General features: G+C 39.8%; 1 protein-coding gene across 5 annotated transcripts; it reads right to left on the bottom strand.

The window, feature by feature from the left end:
* Positions 1-2,731: 2,731 nt before the first annotated feature.
* Positions 2,732-26,634, bottom strand: KEL (Kell metallo-endopeptidase (Kell blood group)). 5 transcript variants are annotated; one of them, XM_086478820.1, is made up of 19 exons: positions 26,468-26,634; positions 21,194-21,332; positions 19,570-19,773; positions 19,441-19,481; positions 18,848-18,970; positions 17,715-17,861; positions 16,560-16,622; positions 15,378-15,566; positions 14,837-14,982; positions 13,476-13,599; positions 12,850-12,960; positions 11,676-11,774; positions 11,070-11,147; positions 10,524-10,627; positions 9,466-9,576; positions 7,249-7,316; positions 6,875-7,032; positions 5,932-6,027; positions 2,732-4,675 (listed from the first exon to the last, which is right to left on the bottom strand). In XM_086478820.1, the coding sequence occupies exons 1-19, from the start codon at positions 26,483-26,485 to the stop codon at positions 4,499-4,501; spliced, it is 2,196 nt and encodes a 731-aa protein (XP_086334946.1). In that variant the 5' UTR covers positions 26,486-26,634; the 3' UTR covers positions 2,732-4,498. The 5 variants fall into 5 exon arrangements, with proteins under 5 accessions (XP_086334946.1, XP_086334967.1, XP_086334952.1 ...); XM_086478841.1 differs by lacking the exon at positions 5,932-6,027; XM_086478826.1 differs by lacking the exon at positions 19,441-19,481 and having other exon boundaries at positions 10,524-10,654; positions 11,058-11,147; positions 18,848-18,972.
* Positions 26,635-27,537: the final 903 nt, after the last annotated feature.

Below are 27,537 nucleotides of genomic sequence, written 5' to 3'. Positions count from 1 at the left end.
AGGAATAGAAGTCAGCAAGATATGGTCACGATCAGATCCAATGAAAGAAATTAGTCAGACGCAGTCCCGTGATTGCCAGGCTAGTCCACAGTGATAAGCCATATTCGAGGTCGAACCAGGAAGTCAATTTGTATGTCAAGATCCAGAATAACAGGGCCCGTGACCAGGCACAGCTGTGATGGAGCTGGAGCAGGAGATAGGTATACTTGTAACAGTCCACAAATAGAGACTGGAGACCCAGGCCTGAGCTTAAATGAAGCTCCTGGGCCCACGGGCAGAGGATGGGGGTAAGGCTCCAGTTGGGGCTGGTAAGGGCCATGAAGGCCTATTGCTGCAGTCATAGCCCTGAAAAGATAAAGGAATGAATCTGGGATGGCTCTTGTAACGGAAAAGCACAGGAAAGAAGGAAGAAGACACAAAGGAAGGAGAGTGAGGAGAAAGTGATTTCTGAAATAAAAGATTTCAAAAGGGCTTTTCAGGCAAGAACTCTCTCATTCATATAAGGAATGTGCTTATATGAATATTTCATTGCACTTTGTACTTGCCTTGTACAATGTTCCGATACTCATTTTGGGAGGCAGTCGCATTTGCCACTGTGGTTGTAGTCTTTCTCATGCCACCTCTCCTACTGTAACTCGATGGGATGTAGTCTAATAGTAAAGTTCTTTGCCCAGAAACTGGTGGTTTCTCAAAATAGACCCACAAGGAAGCAGACACTTTATTCCAAGACAAGCTTCCTCAGCGTGTGGTGGAACCAGGAAGCCAGAAGTCCTGTAAGAATCTCAGAGGCAAGAGTTAAAATTTTCTAAATGAAAGATAAATTCTTAGAAGATTCCAGCTGCAGTAAGAAGCAAATGTTCCTAACATACAGCTACCTCTAAAAATCAGACTACTCCTTGAAAGACCAATATCTAAAAGAACTTAAATGCCCTGTGGCAATTAAGTAATTGCTCTTCCTAATTCCTGAAAAAAACTTACTTGTCTGTGCACATAAAAAGGCAATGGCTTCTGACCCTGATCTGTTGTTGGAGCTGTGGCTCACTTTAAGATATGGCACCTTTTCTGAAGTGATCAGTTCCTCTCAACCTGACAATAGGTCCCTCTTTAAAAAAAAAATACTAGAGCTTGTGACATGCTGGCCATTCAAGTACTGTTTCCTTGGGAGTGTCTGAGCCATGCTTCTCTTTCTTCTTCCTTCCTTCCATCTCTCCTCTACTGGACACTTTTCTCCTGTCTGTCATGCAGTAATGAAACTGAGGAAGAAAAATGAGACATTGTCACAGTGCAGCATACCCTGGAAACAACAAAAGTGAAGCTATTCAGGGAGAACAAGTCTGAGAAGTGAAGCCAGCATGTGAAGAGAGAAAGTCAGGGAGGAAGAGTGTTGAGAAATAAATGGGGAAATTGGCCAATACATGAGTGAAGAAATGAGGGAAGAGAAAATCAATGGAAGACAGACACGCTTGTAACAAGAGGATGAGAAAGATTGTCTTGAGAAGAGAAGGGAAAAGAAAAAAATCCTGCAAAAGTCAAACCACAAGAATCCAGATTCCAGATCTTCCAATGCCTTGCTTCTCTGTATATCAGTTCCCCTTGTAAAATAGCAATAATGATGGTCTCCCCTTCCTAGATGACCACTTGCTATCCTGCTGCAATTGCATGCACTTAGCAGGGCAAAGGGAGACAAGTTTAGGCCAGGTTTGCTCCCTCACATCCATACACATCAGGAAACCACAGTTGGGAATTATGAGGATGCTGTGGGGAGGGTGAGCATAGAGGAATATGTACTGAATTAGGAAGAATAGAAACAAGAAAAAAGGGAAGGAGAGAGTGTTAAGGGGTATGTATGAAAAGCTGCTTAGTATGAAGTAGAAAATGGACATACAGTGAGGATGAAATGGAGTTGGAAGTTTAGAAAGCAGGGAGAGAAAAGAGGGAGGCAAGCAGAGGTGAAAAGGATCCCAGTATGAAAGAAGAGAACAAGAAGAAAGCTTATGCTGTCCCCACCCACCCCCCCCGTTACTGGCTGGGAGCAAATGGAGGAAACATTTGTGGCATCGTCAATGGGGGAAGGAATGGAGGTGATCAACATGGTGCAGCATGAGGACTCACGAAGACTGAGAAATTCAGCAGTGAAGGATCTGCTGTTGGATCTGGCTGTTTCCCTGAGTGCTGGAAGCATTGTGCTTTTTTTTAGTGTGTGATATAAAGCATTAAATAATTTCTATGGTCATGGTTGATAACAATTTGAACATCTACCTATGTTTCATGATCACCTACTAGGCAGCATGGCTTCTTTTCATCGACCACATCCCAGGGAACTTGCAACACTGAGGACAAGAGCAGGGATCTTGTGAGCATATTGGAAGTATTTCCTTCTCTCCTTGAGAAACAATAAATTCTCAGTCCAAGACTTACATAGTTCTTTTCTAAGCCACACCTCCCTTCTTGCACTTCCCATGTCCTTTGTGTAAAAACATCATAGTAATGAACAACAATTGATTCAACTCACCAATTTCATGAGTGACCCTGTCCTTTAAACAGGAAATTCATTAATTTATCATACATTGTAAGAACAAAAAAAAATAAAATTGTATATTCCAGGCAACTGTCCCCTCCCATACACTTAACAAGATATATACAAGAAAAGTTAAAGACTCCTCAAAATGCAGACTCTCAATGGATTTTGCTTTTGCTATACATTATAAACAAAGAAGCCAAGTAGTCTCAGTATACTGAAATAACTTTTATATTATACACAAGGTCTGGTACAATGTTAATTGCTATTAGCATCTAAAAGAAAGACAGTCTGAACACACTGCTAGGATGAAATCAATTAAACAAGCGGAGCAACAGTATACAGTGTTTAAATGGTAAAGATAAGCCCAAGCCCAGTTTTGTTACTTTTTATGATAGGTAAATAAATCAAATTATTTTTATGCATTATTATTTATTACCTGTGAAGTTCAGCTAGGAACACCAGTCATGCTGGGAATAGGACAAATACAGAACAAAGAAACAGGCCTAGTCATAAAGAGTTTGCAATCAAAGTAATTTTTTTCTCTGAAGTAAACACTTTATTAGCATTTTAGTTAATTAATGAAAACAAAATCTCTGAACAGTCTGTTCTTGGAGAATATTTTGCTGCACTGCTTAGTACTTGGAAAAGATTAACACATTTATTAGGATTTTCACCATTTTTGCAACACTTACATTGGTAAGAGATGTTTCAACTTGTTGCTGCCTATTACATAAACAATCTCTAGGCAGCCGATATAATAAGTAAAATAAAAATGCTGCCATAATCAAGAACAGTTTGAAGAGTATGCAAAAGGTAAGAGTATTTTGCATTCTTATTAACTTTGGTAAATTTTAGAACATTGGTAAATATTTTCTAATTGTCAGAACCCAAAATTGATGTAATTATTATGTGCTTTAAGCACTGCTCGTGCTACCCTGAAATATATTATTTCTTACTCTCTTTCTTCTCTAAACTAAACTAATACCTAAAATTCAATATCAAGTAGAAGGTAAAATCCTACAGCAACCCTACTCCTCTGTTTGAATGGTAAATATTTACAAATGTAGGGATGAGAGAACTTTTAGGTATCAGAACAAAGTTCACGATCCAGAGAAGTTCTGGGAATCTAATTGTTCATTCTTCAAAGACTTCTAGAAACCCTTGTGACTGTCCCATACTCACCCTCAACTATACCCTCAACCCAAAACAGAGACTAAAAAAAGAGAATCTTCTCGGAAAAGAAAAAAAGAAGAAAGAGAATCTGTTCTCAGCTCCCAGTCCCTCTCCCACTAATGGAGATGTTTTCCTCTTTCCTGTTTTGTCTCTTAGGAGTTTTTCTGATGAAACAAAAACAGAACAGGGAAGGCCTTCAGTAACCTTCATTATTAGGTAATTTATCTTTCAGCCTAGAATCTGGAGCCACCAAGCCTTTCCTAGAACCTATGTCCATTTATTGGCAGAAGAAGAGAAGACGATTCTTCCCTCTCTGGTAACTTATGTGTGGTTTACATAGTAACACATAGGATATCCCTAAGAGCCAATCTTTTATGAATAAGTCTTGGAGCTCCATCTTATTGCCCTGTCCATTAAACGTGACTGTGAGGCTGCTAGAGCAAGATAGGAAAATGCACTGAAGAGAAGGAATAAGAATCTAACAGTCCTGTTTACAACTCCTCAGAAGCTGTTGCCTACTAGAGACTGGCTAGTCATCTTGCCACCTTGGGACTTGATAAAGTCCAGAGCTGTCACATCTGGGACAGAGTGCTGACAGCAGTAGCAGACCCTCTTCCCTTATGAGCTCAGCTTAAGCATTTTGCTACCATCAACTGCTGAGGAAAGGATAACAAGAAAAGAAAGACAGAGGGGTGAATAAGAGCACCACGTCACCCTAGGGGTCCTGAGAAGGTGATCATACTTTCATGGCTCAGGTCTTCCTGTCCCTGGGGTAATTTCTCTCTTCCTCCTCTTCCATGCAGATTACCAGATGTGGCACTTGTTGTCTGGGTTCATCGGGGAGCCATTGGAACAGTGGAAGTGCTTGGCAAAGTCCTGGCTATTGCTAACAGGCCCACTGACACGAAGTGGCAAGGGACTGTGCGGATCTGTGTTCAGGGAAGACTGTAGTTTCTCAGGGTCCTGGCGTCCACACATTGCCTGAAAGGAAGCAAAACAGAAAAATCAGTTTGGCTGAAAGTCCTCATGTGAACAAGACTTAAGGCCTCTCATGCCTCTGCACATATGACTGAGGCTGCTGGCGTAAACAAGCAAACACACTTAGGTGAGTGCCAACAATGTTCTGGTCTTTCCCTTTACCACCACAATTTCTGACTGTTTTCCCTTTCCCTAAACTTCTCTGTCCCAATATCCCAAGTCATCTGCTCTTTTTCTATACTGTGTAATCCAAAACACAGGGAACTTAGACCACCTTGGAGTTTAGGCTCATGCAACCTTGGACTCCATTTGAAATAATGGTACAGATGTAGTCTCATTGTCTAGATTCAGCTTCTTAAGCAAAAGCAATGAGTGCTCATCAAGAAAGGAGGGCACTTACGCAACATCCCATTACTACTTGAGACATTGAGGGGAAGGTTATGTGTTTTTACTGGTGTTAAACTGGCAATCCAAGTCTTCACGCTTGTGATTTCAGTCTCTCTTCATTGACAAATGATGCAGTGGCTGCCAGATAGCCTCTGAAATGCAAAACTTGCCACCAAGACCCAATAATCTGTGATTTCAGAACTGCTTTTCTACACATTGCTCTGAACTAAGGTCAATACATGCACAAAACTTTTTCCCTTTGCACGATTACAGTGACTTACAAGGGTGGGACTTTTCTGAGCACAGAAATCCAATGATCTATCCTGAGGACTCAACTGCACAATTACGCACAACTGCACAATTATGCACAACTCCTTAAACCAGGTTCCCACAGAAATCATGAACTGTGTGTGCATGTACTTCTAGTTCTTTATCTCTACATAACATTCTAAACTCCTTCTTTCACTATCAGTCACTCAGAATGACATGACGTCTAGTTATCCACCATGACAGAGAGGCAGACAAAGGAAGGGGTGGAGAGATACACGCCTTTTCCAGTAAAATTCCCTATCCATGTGCAAGATTGCTCACAACAACAACAAAGTACTCCAGAAGCTGGCAGCGAAGCATGCTTTCCCTGACACAACTTGTCCGCTACTACTTAATTTTGGCAGATTTCAGAGCTTTGTAAAAGATATACTAGCAGCCACACTTTTTGTTAGCTTTGAGATCCGTAACAGGTTAAAAACATTGGTCATTCACAGTTCTGTGAAGAGGGGGAAAAGTGATTGAATACTGAGAAAGACAAACTGTAACAACATGGAAGACAACGGAGAGTGAGAGAGACACATGACTAGCCTAGAATTCATTACATGAGCAAAACTGAGGTAGAAAAGCTGGTCATGTGAAAGTCCAATCTTAGGTAAATCCTCCTCTCTTTTGTGCTTTTTCAGCCAATTCTTATAGGCCTGTGGAGAGAGAAAATTAATAATAGTAAAATCCCCTTCAGATACTGACACAAACCCATGTCTTCTGTCAATGGAATATATCAATCTAATATATATTTAATAAATCGGCAAGTTTGTATCTCTCTCTCCTCACTCTGAGGCTTCCTGCTGCTGGCCGTGCCCCTAATATCTTTAAGATGGGAGAATAACAACATAACTCCTTTGCTTCCTTTCCAGAGACCACCACACACACATCATCATAAGAGAAGATGTGATGACTGCACTATGAAAGAATGAAAACTACTTTCAAAGAAAGTAATAAATATTTGAATAAAAATTAAGAGACTTTCTATCTCCCAGCATTCTTCATGCAAGAATGCAACAAGTACCATCTGAGACCTGGAGATCTTAGACCACCCTGCACTCAGTAATTAAACTGCTGAACTACTGCATGATGAAATAAAATAATTCTATCTAGACCAAAGTATTGATGAAAACGTCATTATGGAGTTATTGTACAACCACACAGAATTCTGGTTCACTTCTCAGTTTAGTTCCTCAAATATAACATAAACATATAAATAATGACATGCTTTTATATGCATGACATAAATGAGGATGTAAAGAAAGGCCCATCCCAGAACTGGTTGAAGAGGATAAGTGGTCTTACATGGAAGTAGTAAGGTTATGAGCAAAGCTTTGGGAGGAACCTATGTCTGGAATAGCAGAGACACACGCTGCACTGACACAGACATGAAACAAATCTGGAACTGGAGCAGAATGTATTAGAGGGATGCAGCAGAGCAATCCTGGCAGTTCAGTTTTGTGGTGAGACTATGAGATTAGAGAATTAAATAGTCTACAATACCTGGTAAGCAATGCCAAGCCCTCCAGTATCAGCTGTATTCTCCAACAGTGTATAAGTACCATTGACATTAAAGCCATAGCTTTCATATTGTTGAACCAAGCAGTCTATAGATTTCTGTAGTGCACTCCTGTTGCATGTAGGACAGCCCCCAGGTAGCACTGTGGGAAAATAATAGTATTTCTGGCATTCACCTATATTCCTCACATTAATCACGGAGTCTTCTTAGTAGTCAGCATGGCCTGGAGTGTGTTTTCCTTAGTTTCATCTACCTTAATAATATAAGTATACATTGACATAGGGATTTAAGATTCCCTGAGGGAAAGTACCAGTGGGGACCTAGAAGAGTAAAACCAGACACTACAGCTGGTACCCACCATAACCATAGAATGCGTGAAGAAGTTCATGTGCCATGAAGACCCCAATGGCTCCAAAATTCACAGCACTGAAAAATAAACATGAAAAGAGTGCTTTTGAAAAGAAAAAGAAGGCAGGTGAGCATTCTTTATAGCCACTGAGCACAACTGTTGGCTGCACAGGAGCATTCTGCTCTGAAAGCACACAGAAATGCTTTCTATTTATTGTCTCTCAGATGTGGTACACTTTGTAAAAATACAAATACAAGTATAAATTACTCTGCCAATGCTTAAAATTGTACTATGGGCTTACATTAAAGTATTCGCAAATAGTAAGCCATCATAATAACGAAGAGTCTGTGACTGAGATTCTGCCTTTATTAACTCTAATGACATGTATTGTTATTTAGATATGTTGTTATTTACCTACTACTGGCTGAACTGCTGCACAAACAGTAACTGCAATGGTAATCATACAAAAGCAGGACGGTTGGATAAGCAATCTTGCAACAACTGCCTAGTGAAAAATGGTACATAAACCAGGCAAGGCAAATTAAAATCATGAAAGTTTGACTACAATTACTCTGGTCTAGCACTGGTGATCTTGTTACAAGCAAGAGGTTGTACTAGAGACCTTCAGCAGTTCTTTCCAATCAGAATTTCTATGATTTGATGCAATGAATTTACAAATAGTCACACAAGTAAAAGTACACTCAAAATGCATTTCCATAATATGAAATTAAGGGTTCATTCTTTCTTTACATGCACTGATTAATTCTGCTGAAGCATGAAAAGATTGTAGTAGATCATTATTACATCACTGGGAACTCAGTAGGAAGTGACAAGAACAGAACAACTGATCTTCACTTAGAATTGCTCTTTGGGAAGCTCCGTAGCTGATAACTTATAATTGCTGCCCAGAGAAGTTGTAGATGCCTCATCATTGGAAGTGGTCAAGGTCAGGCTGGATGGGGCTTTGAGCAAGATGATCTAGTGAAAGATGTCCCTGTCCATGGCAGGGTGGTTGGACTAGATATCTTTAAAGGCCCCTTCCAGACCAAACCATTCTATGATTCTATAACAATTGTACTGCTTTGCTGACTTCTTATTTTAAAAATTGTCCTCACCATCATCTGAACTGGTTTTGTCAGCAAAGTTTAAATTTTGGAGCATCATCTTACAGAATGCTATTGTGCAAACTCACGAAAAGCTCATCAAGTTTGACTTATCAGTCTACTGAACTGGGATGACAGTGAGAAAAATATATTTTACTGATGCTGAATACAAAAGGAATAAGAAGTTGTAGACACTTTTTGAGAGAGGAAGAATATGGTAAGTGACAGGCCGTACTACTAGAAAAAAGTAAATTTTTTTCTGTTATTCTTTTGAGGTGTCCTGTTCTTCGTACTATAATGAATTCCTGAAATACTGCAAGCACTAGAAGATGTCATACAACTAGTGGCAGAAGATCACCACAGAGAAAATAATTACTTTTAACTGAGACATGTTTCTTTCAAACTTCAGCCTCTTGCCATGGTATGAGCTTATCTTTCAGTACAATGGAATTAAGAGAAGTATCTATCCATTATCGTGCAAAAAAGGACATCAAGTATTTTTACAGTCAACTGTTTTAAGTGCTTTTACTATCAGAAAACTGTTGCTCAAAAGATCTGTTCCATATGATGAAAGAACCCAACTATAATAATATGGTCTACAGCAGTGTCATTGTTGCAGGGGAAGACTCAGAATGAAAAATGTATTCACTCATTAGAAAAGGTTTCTTAAAAAAAAAAAAGGAGAGAAGAACTGTGTTTCATCCATTTGAAAAAGACTTCTGACAAGAAGTTGCTCTTTGAGGCTCCTATTTTCTCTGGGTTAGAGTTCTATGTGTTAGATTCCAGCAATTCTTGGAATCTAGAAAATGGGAGGCAAAGGTGAAATGTCTTCTTTGCAGTTAACCTACATGAGACTTCTGCCTCTGTTGTGGAGTAATACACTTGGCTTAGCTTAGTTTCACCTAGATTCTGATTTTGCTCCAGCAGAGCCAATGATCACACTCTTTCAGGACTCATAAGGCAGTATCCATCAGGCTTTAGAGAAAGCTATTTTTCCCCCCTTTACTGTGTCTCTCTCTGAGTTGCAGTAAGAGGTTAAAGACAGACCCATTAAGATTCTTCCCGGAAACATGGTGCAGCCAAGGGACTACCTTCAGCTTCCACCCTTGCAGCCCCTCCATACCTGGGAAACTCCATGTGGAAAAAAGGGCTGTGGAACATTCCAGCAGGAAAGACCACCATGTGGTGCCTTATTGAGTAGTATGAATGCACAGTCCAGGGGGACACATGCCAACTAGAAGCAGAAAAAGAGAATGTATTAACTCCTTATCTCATACCTTGCTTCTTTCCTCCACTGGGCTTGCAAAAATGGTTTGCTCAGTGCAACTGTTCATACAGAAGCAGCTAATGATGGAATTCACATTATTTAGAGTTAAAAGTGTTTGAAATAAACCTTCACATGTTTACAGATGTCTAGAGCTAGTAGCTTAGCTTTCAAGAACATTAAGGGCTTCACCCTCACAAATCCCAGTCAAGTAAGTCAGGACTAGTAACCTCCTGTGAAGTCCTGCACAGAATACTTTCCTGGCAGTGTAAGGTGCCATGCATGCCTATCAATGCTGGCTGCCTTCTGAAGCATCCTATGCCCTGCCTTTGAGGTGACCCTGCCAGCATTCATGTCATTACAGTGTTTTGCTGTTTGCTTTGCTGTAAAGTCCTGGAGAATGAGATACCCCCCTTACTTTAGGGTTCATGGGCAAAAAAAAGGTTCTTTTTTTCAGGGGTCTGGGGCTCCCTCCACAACAGTGGGTTTTTTTGGTAGCATGAGATCAGGCTGAATATAAGACAAGCTGCCAGATTCAAGGCGCTTTTTTAAGTAGGATGCAGAAATGCAGCCTTGCAGCAAAGAAGGACAACAGTTTCTTTGTCTTGCATTAGAAGAAGTGTCACCAGCTGGTCAAGACAGGCGATTATGCCCCTCTATTCAGGACTGGTGAAACCAGACCTAGTAGTACTGTGTCCAGTTCTGCTCCTGCATGTCCCACTTGCCCTCCCCCTTCTTCCCAAGTAAAAGAGAGCTATAGACATAAAATTGGACACAGTCCTGAGTGACCTGCTCTAGCTGATCCTGCTTTGAGCAGAAAGGTTGGACTAGGTGATCTCCACAGGTCCCTTCCAACCTCAGTTAGTGAAAGAGTGTGTTGTTCTGTTATATTTTTCAGATTGGTATCTGACACTTACTCATCCTGTGAGTGATGCTGAAGGAGTTTCAAGTAGGACTTTTCCCTCAGTACTTTCAAGCAAGCCACCACATTGAGGAAAAAAGTGTCTTCCTTTATCTCCAACTGAGGGAAAAGATATGTAATGTGAATGTCGTAGGGCATGAGTTGGAATTAATTGGACAGTATGAGAAAGCAAAAAGTCCCATGGGTCAAAAAAGGGTTAGTCAAAAGACAAACCAATGGAATATTTGTGGGTTTTCTCTCCTAGTTCTGAAGACCTTCAGTTTAAGATATGACAGGAATGTTATCTGCAGGCCAAATAGAACATACAAGCAGGTCACAACCAATCTCTATCAGGCCAGCCACTCTAAATAGGAGACAGCATAGGCAACAATATAGAAGCAATAGATAAATGTTCTCTGGGCCTGTACATTCTCAGAAAATGAACAGTAGAAAATATGCATTGCTCCAGAGGTCATAGCCTCTTTTAGCAGCAGACAAGATAGCAGTTGGCACAGGTAAACTGCCAATAATGAGGCAGGCATGTTTACATTATATAGCTCACATTCTGGTATTCCAGGTTCACTTTGGCAGTCTGGAGTATGTGAGTTGGATAGCCAATCTCCACTTGGAGTTTGGAAACCTAAAAACATAATAAACAAACAAATCAACAAAAAAGAAACATGTCCAACAGGAGGTTTTACATTCCACAAGTCCTTTTTAAACTCTATTTCTAAACAACCTAAATAGCATCTGTGAATCAGTCCTTCAAAATAACAACTGCTCTGTTTCAACAAGATATCTTCTCTTGCTACTCTGCTTTCTTAACTCAATGACCTCAGGCCTAATGTTGTTCTGGCATTGTTTTCTGGCATTCAGCTTTATAGTTTTTAATCTCTCTAGGTGTATAAAACCGAATTGTGTCACAATTCCGAGTATCCATGAACAAACAAACACTGAGCCTCTCTATGCCTACACATCAATGTATGATCACATGTGAGTGTTAACACTTATACAACCACCTACAATTTTCAGTGTTTATAAGACATCTATTTAAGATTGTGTGACTGTAGAAGCAGTAGGAATATGTGAAGGTGCAGGCCCCTTCCATTCCTTCTCCAAAGGCTTCAGAGAAAGGAAGGCCTCAGTAGCTTCTGCCTTCTGCACGCACCAAGGCTTTAGCCTCTTGGCGAGTCTTTTCATCCATCCACTCCAATTGATCCAGTTGGCCATAGAAGGCATCTTGGATCTCAGAGAACATCTGCTCAGCCTGCAATGGAGAAAAGAAAGTATAGTCAGAACTGCAGAAAACTGCAGAATGGAGAAAAGAAGGTATGCTTAGCTACCATCTTCCCATGTTCCAGCAATTCAACCACAGAATAACTGTGGGAAAACTCCTCTTCTTGTGATGAAAGAGAAGATTTCAGTTTCTACAATGATTTAGGCTTAAGTTATTTGGCATCTAATGGTTCCTCACAGGGCTCATCATTCTCTCCTACACATCTTTCATCTTGCCTTTCATGGTAACTAAAGGGGAAACAATTGTTTTTCATTCATCCCTGTTGGGATAGGAATAGACAAAACGATTGCCCCACTTTTTGAGTGAAATGAAAATTCAGTATGCACAAGTATTTCATTCTGATGTCTTCCTTTCCAAAGTTATGGCAATCTGAGTCACTCCTTCACAAAATTATGTTTTGTTCATTCAGCTTTGTGCTTCACTACATATAGTCTTAGTTTTTCCATTAACTTTTCTTGAAGTTATTTACTCTTGTCACTTTATATACTGCAAACTCTTTATAAAACCTGGTACCTACACTAACTTCCCTCAAAAGAAAAAGGAACTCTGATTATCAAAGGGGAAAAAAAGAAATCTTTTCCATATTGCAGGCCGGTGTTCCTTTTACTGTGGATCCACTCAGAATGTTTTGACATTGATTTGTTTCTGCATAACAGGTCATATGATGGCTTAAGGCTTTGCAATTGAAAATCTTATTTAAATATGTCAGATTGGCGATGAATACTGTTAATACTAACTGCCATTTCAGGAAGCACACTGAGATTGCATGCATCTGTAGGGCTGTCATAGGCATTGGTGCTGCACACATGACTGAGATAAAGATAATATTTTATTTTAGCATTGATTATTCTAGCAATGACAGCAATGTGTTGTTCTGACATCTTTTATTCCCCAAAAAAGGAGGGGAAGTGTGTAAGTACAGGAATATGTAAAAAGTTATAAAACCTACACATGATTCTGCTGCCTTCATGTGGTCTTAAGTCATGTCAAAAAAGAAAGAGGTGAAGCTGAGCTCTGCTTGGGAGTTAAAAGGATGAATACCTACAAGGTTCTTGGTCTGCTGAGGGAAAATTTCTTGCACAATCATCTGCCCTAGAACTGGCTCAAAGAAAGAGCTGGTATCAGCCAAGCACTTCCTCCAGCGCTCAGCTGGCATCTGTAAGAACAGAGAAAGAAATAGAGACACATTAGAGCACAAACAAAGGGATAGGAAGACAGTAAAAAGATAAAGTAAATGTGCAGTCAGTAGCATGTATGCTGCTATCTAAAAATGGCAGCAGTGAATAGTAAGTAGTGTAGTTCCATTTAAGTTACCTCAGAAAAATTTAATCAAGTAAAACATTGATTTCCTTATGATTTACTCCATTTACTTTCACACAGGATGAAGATTCATATGCTAGCTGAGACAAATATGTAGAACAAAGGTGACCCTCTATATGTTGTTCACTATGACATGATACGGAGCACTTAGCTCTCTAAAGTTTTGTGTGTCATGTCTACTCTCACATTTCTTTGAAAAAAAGGAATCATTTAATGGCCTAGTGACAGTAGTTTTCCCTCCAAATCTAAGAAACTCCATCCAGACAAGACATCAAGAAAACACCCAGAAGGCACGCCCTAGGGTGCTCAGCTGCTGGTGTGGCTGAAGAAGACAGTTAAAGGCTAACTCACCATTCTAGATCCCGTTTTTCCATAAAGAATCTTAGATAACTCCAGGCGTGCATCTTGGAATCGACTGTCAAGGGCTGGCAAGAGATTCCCAACCAGACAAACAATCATGTAAATGTGAAGGACTCTGTAGGAAAATGACATTTAAAAATGATTGAAGACTGGTCACTATAAACACAGAGGCATGGCAAGTGTCAGAGGAATAATTTGAGGCAGAGGAACTCTAGTAACCTGAACAACGACAACACAGTACTCTGAACAGGCTACACCTGGGGCTATCAAAGGATGATTTGACATGATTCAAAGAAAGAAAATCTCTCCCCAGAACATCATGAAGACTCAAGGGGTAATTGCCTGCTGGGGCACAGGATTCGTTATGTGAAGCAGGTGAAAAGAGCATTTTTAGGACTAGGTGAAACTTATTATAGCATGTTTCAAAGGGTCTGTGGGGACTCTGTGAGACTTATTATAGGATGTTTATGGGAAGGACCAGAGGCAGGGAAAGGGAAGGATCATGGTGGATTGGGGGAACATGTGTGGGAAAATGGAGAGGAAAGGTGGTAAGAGTGAATGATGTAGTCTTGTGGCTTGCCATGATGTCTGTCTGATTGAGCCCTGCACATGGTCACCAGAATCTGCCCTATCTTATTAAATGCTATTCTTAAATAACATTCTACTCTCTATGTGAGTGGATGAGACTGGATACTGCAGAGACAAGGAGTTTGAGAGTTGTCTATTGTAGAGACTAGTGGTTTGGACCAGCTACCGGAGACATCTGCTTGTATATGCACGGTTGTAACAGGAAGAGACCAGAGTATCAGCAACCAAAGCAGGGCTGCAAGATTCAAGGGCTCATATATCCAGGTGCCAGCAGCTGTGGACACCAAGGGATCTGAGCCAGCTTCTGGACAGACTGAATATCTAAGACCAGCTATTGGAGTGATCCATATTGCATGTATACATATATATATATTTAATTAGTAAAGACCAATCCTCATCAGCTGGAAGGAGGAATAGGATCAGGCTGTCTGAGCTGTTCACGTTTGCACGAATGCTATGGGTGGATGGGTGCCAGTAAATGTACTATGTTCCGTCTCCATTGATCTGTGTGACACATATATATATATATATATGTATATATATATGGGTGCACATACATGGTGTGTGCATGTGCAAGCCTATTGGGAATATATGCTAAGCCTTAGTAGTGACTAAACCTGTGGATATAGAGCCACAGCAGCCTTGCAATTGTTAAGCTACTGCTGGATTCAGCAGCCTCTAACACAGACTTCTTTAATTTATGGTATCTGAATTTAATATTTCTTGAGGCATGAACAACTACAACCATAGATACTGACTCCTACCTTTCCTTGTGCCACTGTTTGATGAGCTGTGACATGCCTCTTAAGTAATCCATGTCATGCACTGCAATTGGCTGAGAGAGGTTCATTGTCATAGGATGGAAGACAGCCTGGAGACATGACAGCCAGTCAATAGCAGGTGCCTTTTCCTAGAAGTACAAGAAAGCTTACATGGTGAACTATGAATCCAAATTGACAGATAAGAAATAGTAGGGAAACTGGGATAGTCTCTCTAATACAGTTAAAAGATACTTTCAACAAGTTAAACTGTTTTTGTGATGTGGGTATTGATTTTTGAAAAGGAGAACTGACTTTTTTTTAAGATTGAATTAGCTTGGGGAGGGGAGAGTTGTGGGCCTGAAAAATCCAAGTGTTGTCAATAAAAGACTGTAACTTAATAGGTTATTTAAAGCTCAACAGACTCCAAGCGTAAGTTGCAAGGGAATGGCATCTAAACAGAGTGTCTCATATCTCTTTTGATCCAGACCTTCAGAATGTGAATGTCACATGTAACTGTGCTGCTCAAGCTCTAAGGCACAGATACCTGTAGCTCTCTAATGGTAGTGCGAAAGAACAGCATCCCCCTCTCCTGTCTTTCCTGCAGTGGGGTCACAACTCGCTGGAGATTAGAGATGAAGGACAAAGTAAGGGAAAAGGAATCAGGGGGACCATCCTGTGGCACTCCAAGTAGGCTCCCCAGTTTCTTCAAATATGAGAGATACACACGGAGAACCTGCAATACACACCATATGACCAGCGGGAGAAACATGACCGAAAATTAGTCATCCCAGTCATCCATCCATCCAATCATTCATCTTGACCATACATGTTTCAATCTTTGAAAACCACTGCAGCCCTGTCCCTAAAACAGTGTTCTTCAGTGTTGCAGTGTTCTTCACTGCAACATCCTTATGCAATTCTTTATGTGGAATACAGTTTGCCAAATATATCTCCTCTGTCAGTGAAGAACACTGAATTCTCAAAAGGTTATTTTTGTCCCAGCTTACAATTACAGTAAATACCAGAATTATTTTAGAGATGTAGGCCTGCCATCTCTGGAGTCAAAGGAGAGAGACACAGTGATATAATGAGACAGTACTTTTGATGGAGAGAAAATGCCAGCTTCTTGCTTCAATGTTCGTGAGGTATTGAAGGAATGATTGTGATGGGTAGACAGGCTTAATTTTTTGAGGACTCTTCTCAAAGAGTCAGATTGAGAAACTGAAATCAACTCACTGTTTATAAAGTTCAGAAAAATGACAGAGCTGTGATGAAATTAACTTTGTTGCAGCAACTCCCTAGGTCAAAGAGCTTATTTCCCCCACTTAGGTTGAAATATTTCAAAATAACTCTTAAAATGCTAGCTATCCCTCCCCCAATACACAGATTTTAAGTTATAAAGCCTCACTTTGGACAAGAACATTTTTTTTAAACATTCATTCAAGGTGAAACCTAGAGGGAAGTCCAGGTTCATGTTACTTAGCAAATACAAGTTAAAACTATAACATTCTGTTTCTACACCAGAAGTTTTAATCCTGGCATCTAAAATGAGTTACATTTTACAAACTATCTTTTTTGGAAAAGTAAAGAGTTTTGTAAAGAATTCCTTCTGGATACATTTTCAGAGGTCACTGACTGTAACACATGGAAACAGACAGGAGGCAATTCAAGGACACCCTTACACCAAATAGCTATTTCTACGTTTCTTCAGCCTCTGATATGTTACCTCAGGATAATTTTTCTCTTTAAATTTACTCTCAGGTGGCATCTCAAACTCAGGATGGTCAATCTGTAAAAGGAGTAAAGGAAAAACATCTCACTACTTCCAGAAACATTGGAAATGTGAGGATATGCCAACAGGCTTTGTCAATTTTTGTTCATAGAATTTGAAATGTTAATAAATTGCTTTTACTTTTGGAAAATATTTGCTGAGTAATTTTTGTTGCTCTATCATATTCTGCAGTTCATTTACAAGCTCGTTACAAATCTGCAGTGACTGATATTCAAATGTAAACCACATTATTAAATATTTCTACATGGTACATTGGTTTTGGCTGGGTTAGAGTTAAATTTCTTCGTACTAGCTTGTAGGGGGCTATGTTTTGCATTTGTGACGAAAACAAACGATGTTTTAGTTATTTCTGAGCAGTGTTTACACAGCACTAAGGCCTTTTCTGCACCTCACAGTGAGCAGGCTGAGGGTTCACAAGAAGTTGGGAGGGGACACAGCTGGGACACCTGACCTCAGCTGACCAAAGGGATATTCTATACCATATGACATCATGCTCAGCAATAAAAGTGGGTGTGAAGCAGGTTGGCTAGGGCTGCCATTGCTTGGGTACTGGCTAGGCAGTGGTTGGTTGGTGGTGAACAATTGGGGGTTTTTTGCATTACTTCTTTTTTTTGCTTTCTTTCTTTTTTTTAATTTTTAAATTATTAAAGTGTCTTTTTCTCAAGCCATGAGTTTTCACACTTTTACCCTTCTGATTTTCTCCTCCATCCCATCGGGTGGGAGAGTGAAGGAGTGGCAGTGTGGTGCTTAGCTGCCTAGCAGGTTTGAACTACAACAGTGAGCTGCAAAATTCGTAGTACAGTATGTGTATTAGACATTTAGCACTTAGAGTCCACTATTGTACTAGTCATACCCGTGAACATAAGAAGAACCAGACCCTTCCATGACAAAGTACAATCTACACTGTCAGGCAGAAAAGATGAAAGTAAGCAATTTATTCTTCCTCATCTGCTCATTTTCCAGAACTAAGCACATTTTATGTAAAAAAATAAAGAAGTTTACTGAAATTCAGGAAAACATTCTTCAGAGAAGACCGTAGGTTTAACTTGAGCATTAACTGAGGTAATTTTTTTTCTTTAGTCTGCTCACCTGAATAATATTGGTCTTGAGGTCAAAAGGACTAGGTCCCACATGGACTCTGAAAAAGGGAAAGGTGCTGTATCTGCCCATGAGAGTCTGAAGAGTTTTGTTAAAATCTTTTGTTTTCCCCACACCTGTGATATTCCATCCACCAACCTAGAGAGAGAGAGAGAGGGAGAGAGAGAGAGAGAGAGAACATGACAGCAGATGAGAAAAACACTTCTTTGATCCATATTGGCAAAATCTTTTCTTTCACTCCTGTGAGGTCAGTCATTACAACTGAGAAGCAACAAAGCAAATAGCAACAGAAAACTTACGAAGATTTCTACACACCCTGTTGGCTTTAAAATGACCTGTCACTTTCACTTAAGCAAAGGAACGAACTGCAAAATGACACAGGGTAAAGGAATGACAATCATCAACAGAACACTGTGTACAGGAAAAAAGCAGGAGAAGAAAGAGAAAGGAAAGAGGTCTTATTTTTCTAAAGCCATCCAGAAGGAAAACCAGGCATCAGGGATTACAGGTTCCACCTCCCTGACAAGCAGATTTACAGGTGGGCCTGCAGTCACTCTTTCTTCAGCTAGAAGGTTCTGCATCCTCCTTAAAGACAGGGCACAAATGCCCTTTGCTGGCAAGATGTACAGCCCTTCCTGGCACTTAGAGGAGTCTCCCAGAATGGAAAGAGAAGCGTTTTCCTATTTAAACCACCTCTCCTGAAGCCTGGAGTGGATGGCCATTAGATCTTCAACACAAAAATTTCACCTGTTTTGCAAAATATTCTTTGGCCTGTAAGTTGGATCCTATTAAACTCAGCTACTGAGATTAAAAGTGAACCATCTTTGCAGTCTTGCTTGTTGTACAGTCCTAAAGTCTGAAGTCCTAAAGCCCTGAAGTCTTTATTTTACATTAAGGTCATGAGGAAAGATTCAGGTACCTGATGTCAGAAGATCAACTCCTGAAACAGCATTTAAAGCTAGATGATTTATCACTTAGATGCTGTGCTGTGAACCATGAACTTATTTCAGGGTCAGATGCTAGCAAAATTCCATCACATAGGACTATATGACCCTAACTTCACACTTTCCTTTTCCTGGCAGGATTTATCTTCTGGAGGGAGAGGAAATAGCACAAACATTCACCTGATTTAGGAGGTCCTTCAATGGTTGAGTTCCTTGGGATTCTATCCATTGGGTGTCCATGCAGGAGCGATAGAACTGGATTGCTTTCTCCTTAGCTGAGCCTTTTATCCCAAACTGTGGGCCCTCTAAGGAAAAAAAAAATAGATGAAAAACTATAAAACTGGTAAAAAGAAAAAAAAGTTGAGGCAGTATTAGAGCAGAGAAAGGTTGTAAGAAAATACTACACTGCACTTTGATTCAGAACAATTTAGTAAATACATCCACACTTCCCACAGTCACTCAAAGCAAGAGACCTAGTGTCCTGACTCTTCCTGAGGCCAAATATGTGAGTTTCTTTGCGTGGAAACAGAAGCACAACAGAAAGGTGGTATGTGTCTAGGTTTCAGTCCTACACGGAATCAGGACACATAACCAGAGTGCACATTCAGACAGGCATAGCCAAAAGGGTCTAATTTCACAAGGCAACAGGAAAATGGTTTGGGTTGCTGTCAGAATTTTAAAGTGTGACTCTCATCTGTTACACTTGGCAAGGGGAAATAAAATGTTTAAAATGCAGCTATTGTAATATGATTTGCTCAAGAATAAATTTGTACCTGTAATGATAGAAGAACGAAGAGACTGGACTCAGTCCCTGCTAGGAATGATTGTGCTCTCAGTTATTAGTATCCTCAGCTCTGACTGTAGAAGATGCTGAAGATAACACACCAATCATCTGTCCCTACCTAAAAGCTTTTTCAGGATCAACTGGTTTTCTTCCAACAATACATCAAATACATTTAGTGCTTCTTCTGTGGTTCTGCTTGAGTGTTTGCCTTCCCAGCTGCCACAGGCATATTTGTAGAAATCCTCACAGGGGTCTACAGTGTCATTCCTAGAATTCAGGAGTCTGGCCAACAGTGTAAGTCCCAGCTCGGCATCACAAGTTCCTGGGCAGGAAGTAAATAGGAGAGAACTGAGCACTGGCAGTGGACAGTGCGAACAAGTGCAAACAAAAAAAAAAAGATGGGTTATGTGCGTCATTTCCCCCGAAAGATGTATTTTTGATACAAACTCCTTTGCATGCAGTGTTGAATTCCTTGTAAGTTTTTCCTGAATATGGAACAAAGTGTGTTCTGTCTTTCATTCACAGGAAGATTGCTTCGCACTTTATAAAGGAGACTCTTTAAATAAAGGACAGGTAATCAGTCCAGAGGTCATGTCCTCTGTTCATACTTTCTAGGCAGTCACAGGTTGGATTGTTCTGCCTTTTCAGTGTATTTTCTCTGAATTAGCCAAATTTGTTCAAGTGATAAACAAGAGGTAACTGATGGTATCAACAGATGAAACAAAAGGACATAGCGCAGAGAAAGTAAGGAAATAAGTTTAAAATGTGGAGGGACATGTTCAAGCATAGAAAATATTTCTCAGCAATGACATTTGTTAAAACAGGACAGACAAAGACTTTCTAGTACATCTTAGTTTCATCTAAAACTCATTTTATCTAAACTGCTACAAATTACTGGGTATGTGTTTTCATTTTGGTTCAGTGTCTTGTATCAGCATCAGATCAGATCAATTATTTGCTGAAATAAGTCACTTGTAAATCAAAGTAAGACTTTCCATACTATGGTTTCAACAGTTGACATGGGAGGAGGTAGGCAGAGTGGAAATAGATAAGATCTAAACTAACAGTTTTTCCTTGGTGTCTGTAGTGAACCGTCTCTAACTAACAGGGGCTAAAGAGAAATACTAGGTGAAGAGTCAATAATGTTTATTTTGGAGCAGGGAATGTCTGTATCCACCAATACAAATGCACCTTCAGGCCTGAGCATTCTATATGTGTAAACATTTACATGGACTATTCTACTGATAGTTGTTAGCATATTTGAAAGGCAAATTTAATATTTCTGGTCTATGCTCACAGCGCCTGTATTAGCAAGAGACTGTGACTTTTCTTTCTACACTATGACTGCACTGGTCTGTGCTAGAAAACTAGAACTATACTTATTAAGTCAGAGATGGAAAGGTGGAGGAGGAGCTGATTTCCTGGAGGTGACTACAGATGCAGTATGACACGATGATGAGATGCAAGACAATATAATGATGCTTTCCCTCAAAGCTGGGCCCAGGCATATTGAATGGCAGGCAGAGGACAAGGACAGGTGTGCGGATCTCTCCCCACTACGACCCAAGGAAGAAGCAAAAGAGTGCACCTTTTTACAACTAGTGTTGATTCTTCGAGATTCTGAAAGTCTTATTCTTAACACAGATGCTAAGTCAAATACACAATGGAGGCAGATGGGAGAGAAAGGGATTTTACAAACGGGGTGGATGAGGAACCAGAGAAAAGGATATCTCATATCACACCTAGACCACAAGTCATCATGATGTAGGTGATAAGCAGTGTAAAGCCAAGGAGGGTACTGAGAAGTGTACACAGAAGTAGGCTTTTCCCCTGAAGGCATCGTTCTTTCCTTGCACCTGTTCTCAGCTCCTGGTCACAGGTCTGAAGAGACAAAAATGATAAAAACAAGAAAAAAAAAAGAAGAAAGAAAAACCCATATTAAAGTTAGCACTGGTCATATACTCCATCTTCCACTAGAATATCACTCACAGGACTAGTGCCAGAATATCAGCTGTTATTCAAGCCATCTAGGTAACCATACTCCCAGGAGCTTTATCACCTCTTTCATTTCGCTGCCTTTTCCAGCTACAGCTGTTGCACGGTGTTACGAACTATGCATCAAAAAGCCAGCTTGTCATGAGGAGGTCTGTCCCTCCGTAGTTCCTTCCAGTTCATGGAATCACCTTGCATATACCTCCTGAAGATATAAAAGCCTTTTTGAGCGCATAAAGGCAGTAATAGGATGACTAGGAATAGTGGGGTTTTATACTGTTACAGTCTGGCAACCTGAGCATTAATTTCAGATCTCTCCTCAAGAAATAACTCCTGCATCCTAAGCCCTCTAGTCCAGTTCAAATGGGAGTAAAGATTTGCCCTATTCTAAAAGCTGCAGTAAGCTGTAAGTCACAGAGATTTTATATACAGACAGATTTTATCTCACTGAAGTTCACCTGTGTTCATAATCTAGGTGTGTCTTTTTAGTCAGTGAAGGCTAGGCACCTTATGAGTACAGCTTCTATTTTAGACATCTGTTTCAGGATGAGCTGAAGCATCCTCCAGAGTTACCTGTCTTTTCCTCCATTGACTGCAAAGGAAGCTAGATGACTATGTTAGGATACACCCCTAACATCTACCTGGATAAAGTTAGATAAAATTACATATACTCTGTGTGTCTACTGCTTCTACCTACTTTGATGTACATCAGACTGGAGAACAGCAGATTACAAGAGAACAGATGTGGGAATGGATGCTGGTAATATAAGGAAAGGGAAAGAACCGAAAAATGAAAAGTGGAATAACTGAATAAGAATATACAGTAAGAAAAAGGAGGCAGAAGGGAAAAAAAAAACCACAAAACCAAAACCAAAACCAAACAGAAGATAATGGAAAACCTGGGAGGAAGAGGGATAGAGAAGAAATAGTATAACAAGCAAGGAGTAAATCTCATAGGTGTGAAAGCTAATGGAAGTGCTACTTCGAGAGTCTTTCATGCCAGTGTCAGGGTCTGGCCTTTACAGCCTCAAGTTTAGCTCCTGTGCTCAAGTCTGGTTCTCTGATAAAAGAATGACATTTGAGAAACCTTGACAAGCCTTAAAGCTCCTTGAGAAACAGCTAGAAGCAGCCTTGGTGGAGGTGCCACTTCTTCACTTGGAAGCTGCTTTTTGCAGTTCGCATGCGTGATCTCCATGTGAGCTATGCTGCAGCAGTAGCCATGCCTATGGCTGGCTAGCCATGTACCCCATTGATCTGGAGTCTGACCTTAACATATAGACTTGATTCTGCAGGTTTAACCTTGGACTTGCCTCCTCACAATGGACTTGCCTGGTAATCTACACTCCTAGTTGACCTGGCTAATGTGACCAGACTTACCTTACCCACCTCATTCCCAAATGGTCAGGGTGCATCCCTTGCTGGTAGAGTCATTACTTCTTGCCTGCCTTGTCATGCCTCTCAGGTTTTAGATTGTCTTCCCTTGTCTGCTCTTGCTGCTCCCTCACATGCAGCAGCTAAACTGCATTTGTCACCATGCTTGGTAACTATCTTCTTTACCACAAAAATAGAAAACATATCTCTTTACAAAAAAAAAAAAAAAAAAACAACAAGAAGAAATGAAGAAAAATCCTAAAAGAATTAAGTACCTCACAGCACATAACCCTTCATTGGAGGAAAGGCTAAGGAAATGAATGAGTCTGCTGTTAATCAACTTGCCCAATATATTACGTACAATTCCTGCACAAAAGCATTAAGAGAACAGAAAACACAGAAAGAAACAGAAAAACAGAACTCATCATTTTGTATCTTTCAAACATGTATTTTATTCAATCATTAACAGAAGCCTCTCAACGGTGTATGTTAACTTACTTGACTAACGGAAACTGCTAACAAGGGTTAAATACCTAATTGCTTTTCTCTCTTTAAAATCCTACTCTCCTGACTTCTTTAGGCAGGATAGAGAGTAATTAAATGGAGAGCAAGTACATACAAGTGATTCCTGGCATTAAAAGTTGCTAGATACAGAACATGATCAAACTGGCAAAGCACAGTGTAGGAAATAGAAAGGAGGAAACCCTAATTCCTTTCATACATACCTATAGTAAAACACTTTACCTTTTACTCCTCAAGTAGAGAGTAAGTGTCACAATCTAGCGGTATGGCAATGAAGTGAGTGAAAGAAAATTTGCTTGGCCAAAATGAGAGAAGAAAAAGTATTCTTCAACATGCAGGCCCTCATTTCTCACCATTTAGGAGAGAGTGACGATTTACATTCACAATGCTCCTGACTTATTTGTTGCAATAGACTTCTTGTTTTTCACATTGAAAATCTGTCCTATTCCTACTATGAAATATTCATAATTTTGCAATTCTTTGTTCTCATATTATCAGAGGACATCTGTTTCTCTCTTTTGAGTACTAAATGGTGTAGCTGTGGAGATACTAACAAGAAACTGGTATTTCAAGACTGTCACTGCAGTTTATGCTGGACTTCTAGTTAACAGTAGGTCTATATCAGGCCTATATATTATGTTCCTTTTGAAATGGAAAATGCATCAAATAATCAATTCTTAAAAATCTGTAAGAGAACTAGACTGTCCCCCTCAAGACTCCAATGTCAAACAACTGAGAAGTACCTGGCTGAGAACAGCATACCCCAAAAGAATAGCATACTTCAAAAGAAGAGACAGAGGATCAGAAATTGGCTGTGTACCTCTACTTAGAAACTGGATTAAGGTCTGTGTTATGTGAGTCATAAGGATATAAAGTGTTTTTCCAACACTTCACCTTCCATAAAGAATGTCTTTCTAATCTTGCCTCTGTTACTGGAGCTGGGTTTGGGAGAACGTATGGACCTACATAAACAGAAAATAAGAGGGCAGTCACACTTAATTGTCCCTTGGATCTTTTTCATGACAACAGCTTAAAGAAATCTAGACAAACACATACCCACTCTTTCAGTACTCACAAAGATACTGACCTGGGCAATATCCCTGTCAGATTCTTTATCTAGTATGAACTTCATTTTAATGTCACAAATGGACTAAGTGGTTCACAGGCACTGAAATACAGAGCACTTCCTAATTCAGTGACCCTTGGTCAAGGAAGTGTGGATTTAACTAGATGGAACTGGAGATGGGACACAAAAACTTTCAGGGCAGAGATGCAGATTACATAGCTTGCAGGAAGCAGAAGCACTCTATTGTGGTACTTTTTCAGGCTTGGTTGACTCATCCAGCATGTTCCATATAAAGAGACAAGTGAATAGTTTGAACAAGCATGTGAAGAGGATAAAGAGCATTTAATCTCTGACAGAGTTTTTCCATATGGGGCTCACTTATTCATAAGTGAGAAGAACAATTAGTATTTGCATGAAGTTGAAGTGAGTGCAATTTCCAGCAAAATTCCAGTTCTTTCATGCTTACCTTTTAAGAATATGCAAGTCCTCAAATTTAAATGGTTTCACTGTAGCTGAGATCAAATGCCTGTAAAATCACTAAAAACTAGCTTCTAATTGACCTCAATTATAAAATGAATAATTTTGAATTTACATACTATATGAACATGACTTAGGCTAGCAGAATCTTGGCAGGTACTGTTATCAGTAAAGCAAGAACTGTTTGATAGAACTAAATCAGCCAAATAATTTTATTTTCCTTCAGCAGCATCTTCTTTCTGTTTGTGAGCCATTCCTGAATTCTGCAAGGAAGTTGCAGTGCCTAATTCTTCCTCACCTTGCATTTTCCCCGTGTTTAGTGCTGATGCAGAAGAAGCATCTAAATTTTATGAAAATTAGTTTAATTTAAGTGAATCAAAATAAAAAGAATGAAGGCAGAGAGAACTGGAGTTATTTTTCATAAATATTTACTAGAGAATTTTGGGGTATTATTTTTCAGCCAGTAGATTATTGATGAATTACTGACTTTGGCTGTTACTCCAATTGTGTTTATCACATTAGTCATGTGGATGAGATGTTTTTGGATTAATGTCCCAATACTCTCAAAAACTTCAACATTTTCTTAAATTTATCTTTTGTCAGAAAATTACTTAAGGACACAAATTGAGCACATCAAATGCTATTTGAGAAATACTAGTTTGGCCTGTGTTCAAAATATAGAACCTGCTTACATGAGAAACTAAACAAAGTTTGCTGAATTATATTCTGGTCTACTAAAAGTTTGACGCATAACTATGACCAAGAACTATTTAAAATTATGACTATTACCTGATCTTTATCACATGGAAATATGAGAAACCAAACAGTTCTACAAATTCTTCAGACAAAAAAATGCAGACAAGATAATACAAAGTGACCGTTTGCATTACAGCCACAGCTCTTGCAACACTGAACAGCTCTCAACATAAGAAAACATGCACATTTCTTTTTTTTGTATTAGTTACATAGAAAATTTTACCTATCTCTGTTGTCCTTGAATGTTTTGTCCTTTTAGCGACCTTGAGCTAACAGTTCAATTCAGTGTGATTTGTCTGTAAATATGCAATTAACACTTTACTAGTTATTTATATAAGACATCAAACCAGGAAAAGGACACCACACTACACGGGCAGCAATTAGGCTTACCATGTAATTCTCACATTCAGAAAACTATGTCATGTTCACTCACAATTATTTGTGGGGAAAAAATTGGCATGTTTCTGCATAAGTACTTTCTTAAAATAATTTGATGAAAAAAATTAGGATACAGTAAAAGATTAAATTATTATTTATTTATTATAATTACTACTAATAATACTTGGTCAGTGCTTCAAACAGATCTGAATACAGCCTCAGAATGGCCATTAGGATGACTAACAGGAAGGGCAAGAACCCCTAAATCCTCACACCACATCCCACATCATGAATTCTGAGACCTAGAACAAGCCCCTTCTGGATCCAAACTGTCAAAAATTAAACTGCTCCAGTTCCCTAGAGTAATAAGCATTGTATCTGTGACAGGGGAAGAAAAAGAGAAGGGTGCAATGAATGTACCTCTTCAGACTGCAAGACAGACCCCTTTCCTTACCTCTGGAAGAGTCCTCATCCTTGTCACTGAGCAGGCTTTGCACCTGTGGTTACCAGTAAACCCTGTTTACTTTTTTACTATCAGTCTTCTGTGCCAAGACACACTACCACACTACTAAGTTCAGAGACAATCTCATCTTCCCAGCTTGGCTGATTGCTGTGGAGACAGGAAAAGCTCTGAGAAAAACGCCCTTAAAGAAAATGGGAGGGTGGGAAATGGATACATTTCTGCAACTCTCCACCCACACTTACTTCGTAACACCTCTGCTTCCCATAAAACTCGTAATTTTTGTTCCCTTCTGCCTCTCCCTATGGTCCCTGTGTCTTTCTGTCTCTTGGAGCTGCACTGCAATATTTTTGAACAGAAGTATGTGACTCTTTATCTCCCCCAGCCTGTTCTCAACTATTTGCTGCTTCTTTTCTCTCCTACAGTGTTACTATCCTGCCCAACAAGCCTGTTTTGGTCTGATACTCTTACTGCTACTAGCCTGTTTCAACCTGCTGCTCTGGGGCCTGAAGGCCTCTACCTATTGCAAGATAGCGTGGGTTATGGATTGTAGTGCTCCTCCTCCTGCAAAATAAAGGTCAATGTGCTGACTTGCTTTTTTGCTCTCTCTCATCTGCATCCAAAATTCCATTCAAGGGGTGAACACAAATACACTTCTGATTCTTTTTCTTTGCATTAAGAGGCATAAAAGAAATAGTTCGTTACTGATTCTAGTTACAGTTGTTCGTTGCTTCTCAGGTGATGGCCAGCCTGTGTGCCTTTGCTTCCTTAAGGACGCATATTGGAAAGTTTTGGGAGGGAAGTTTCTCTGCTTTGAGGACTGGAAACCAGGATCACTTCCCCGAAACATTAAAAACTGAGCAGTGGAGAGTTGAGACCTTCTCAAGTGGCAGCTGGGAGCTGAGAGGCATGGAGGGGACCAGTTTGGTGTCAGCCTCCAAAATGACGGAAACAAGGAGAATACCAGGACAGAACTGTTTATCTCCCCAACTTTCTGGTCTCAAGGTAATAAGATGTCTTGGTCCACTAGTCTGAAGATATCTGTTCAGTTGTTCAGAGGTTCC

Source organism: Leptosomus discolor, chromosome 1 (genome assembly GCF_034619465.1).
Source record: "Leptosomus discolor isolate bLepDis1 chromosome 1, bLepDis1.hap2, whole genome shotgun sequence".
NCBI lineage: Eukaryota > Metazoa > Chordata > Aves > Leptosomiformes > Leptosomidae > Leptosomus > Leptosomus discolor.
Note: the sequence above shows the minus strand (reverse complement) of the source record. Positions and strands in the feature narration are given on the sequence as shown.

Excerpts from the sequence above, each read along its gene's own strand:
- KEL (XM_086478820.1), bottom strand. Across the intron at positions 14,983-15,377 it reads CTACCATTAGAGAGCTACAG|GAAAAGGCACCTGCTATTGA; the intron begins GTATCTGTGCCT and ends TTGTACTTCTAG. Across the intron at positions 11,148-11,675 it reads GCCAAGAGGCTAAAGCCTTG|GTTTCCAAACTCCAAGTGGA; the intron begins GTGCGTGCAGAA and ends TTATGTTTTTAG.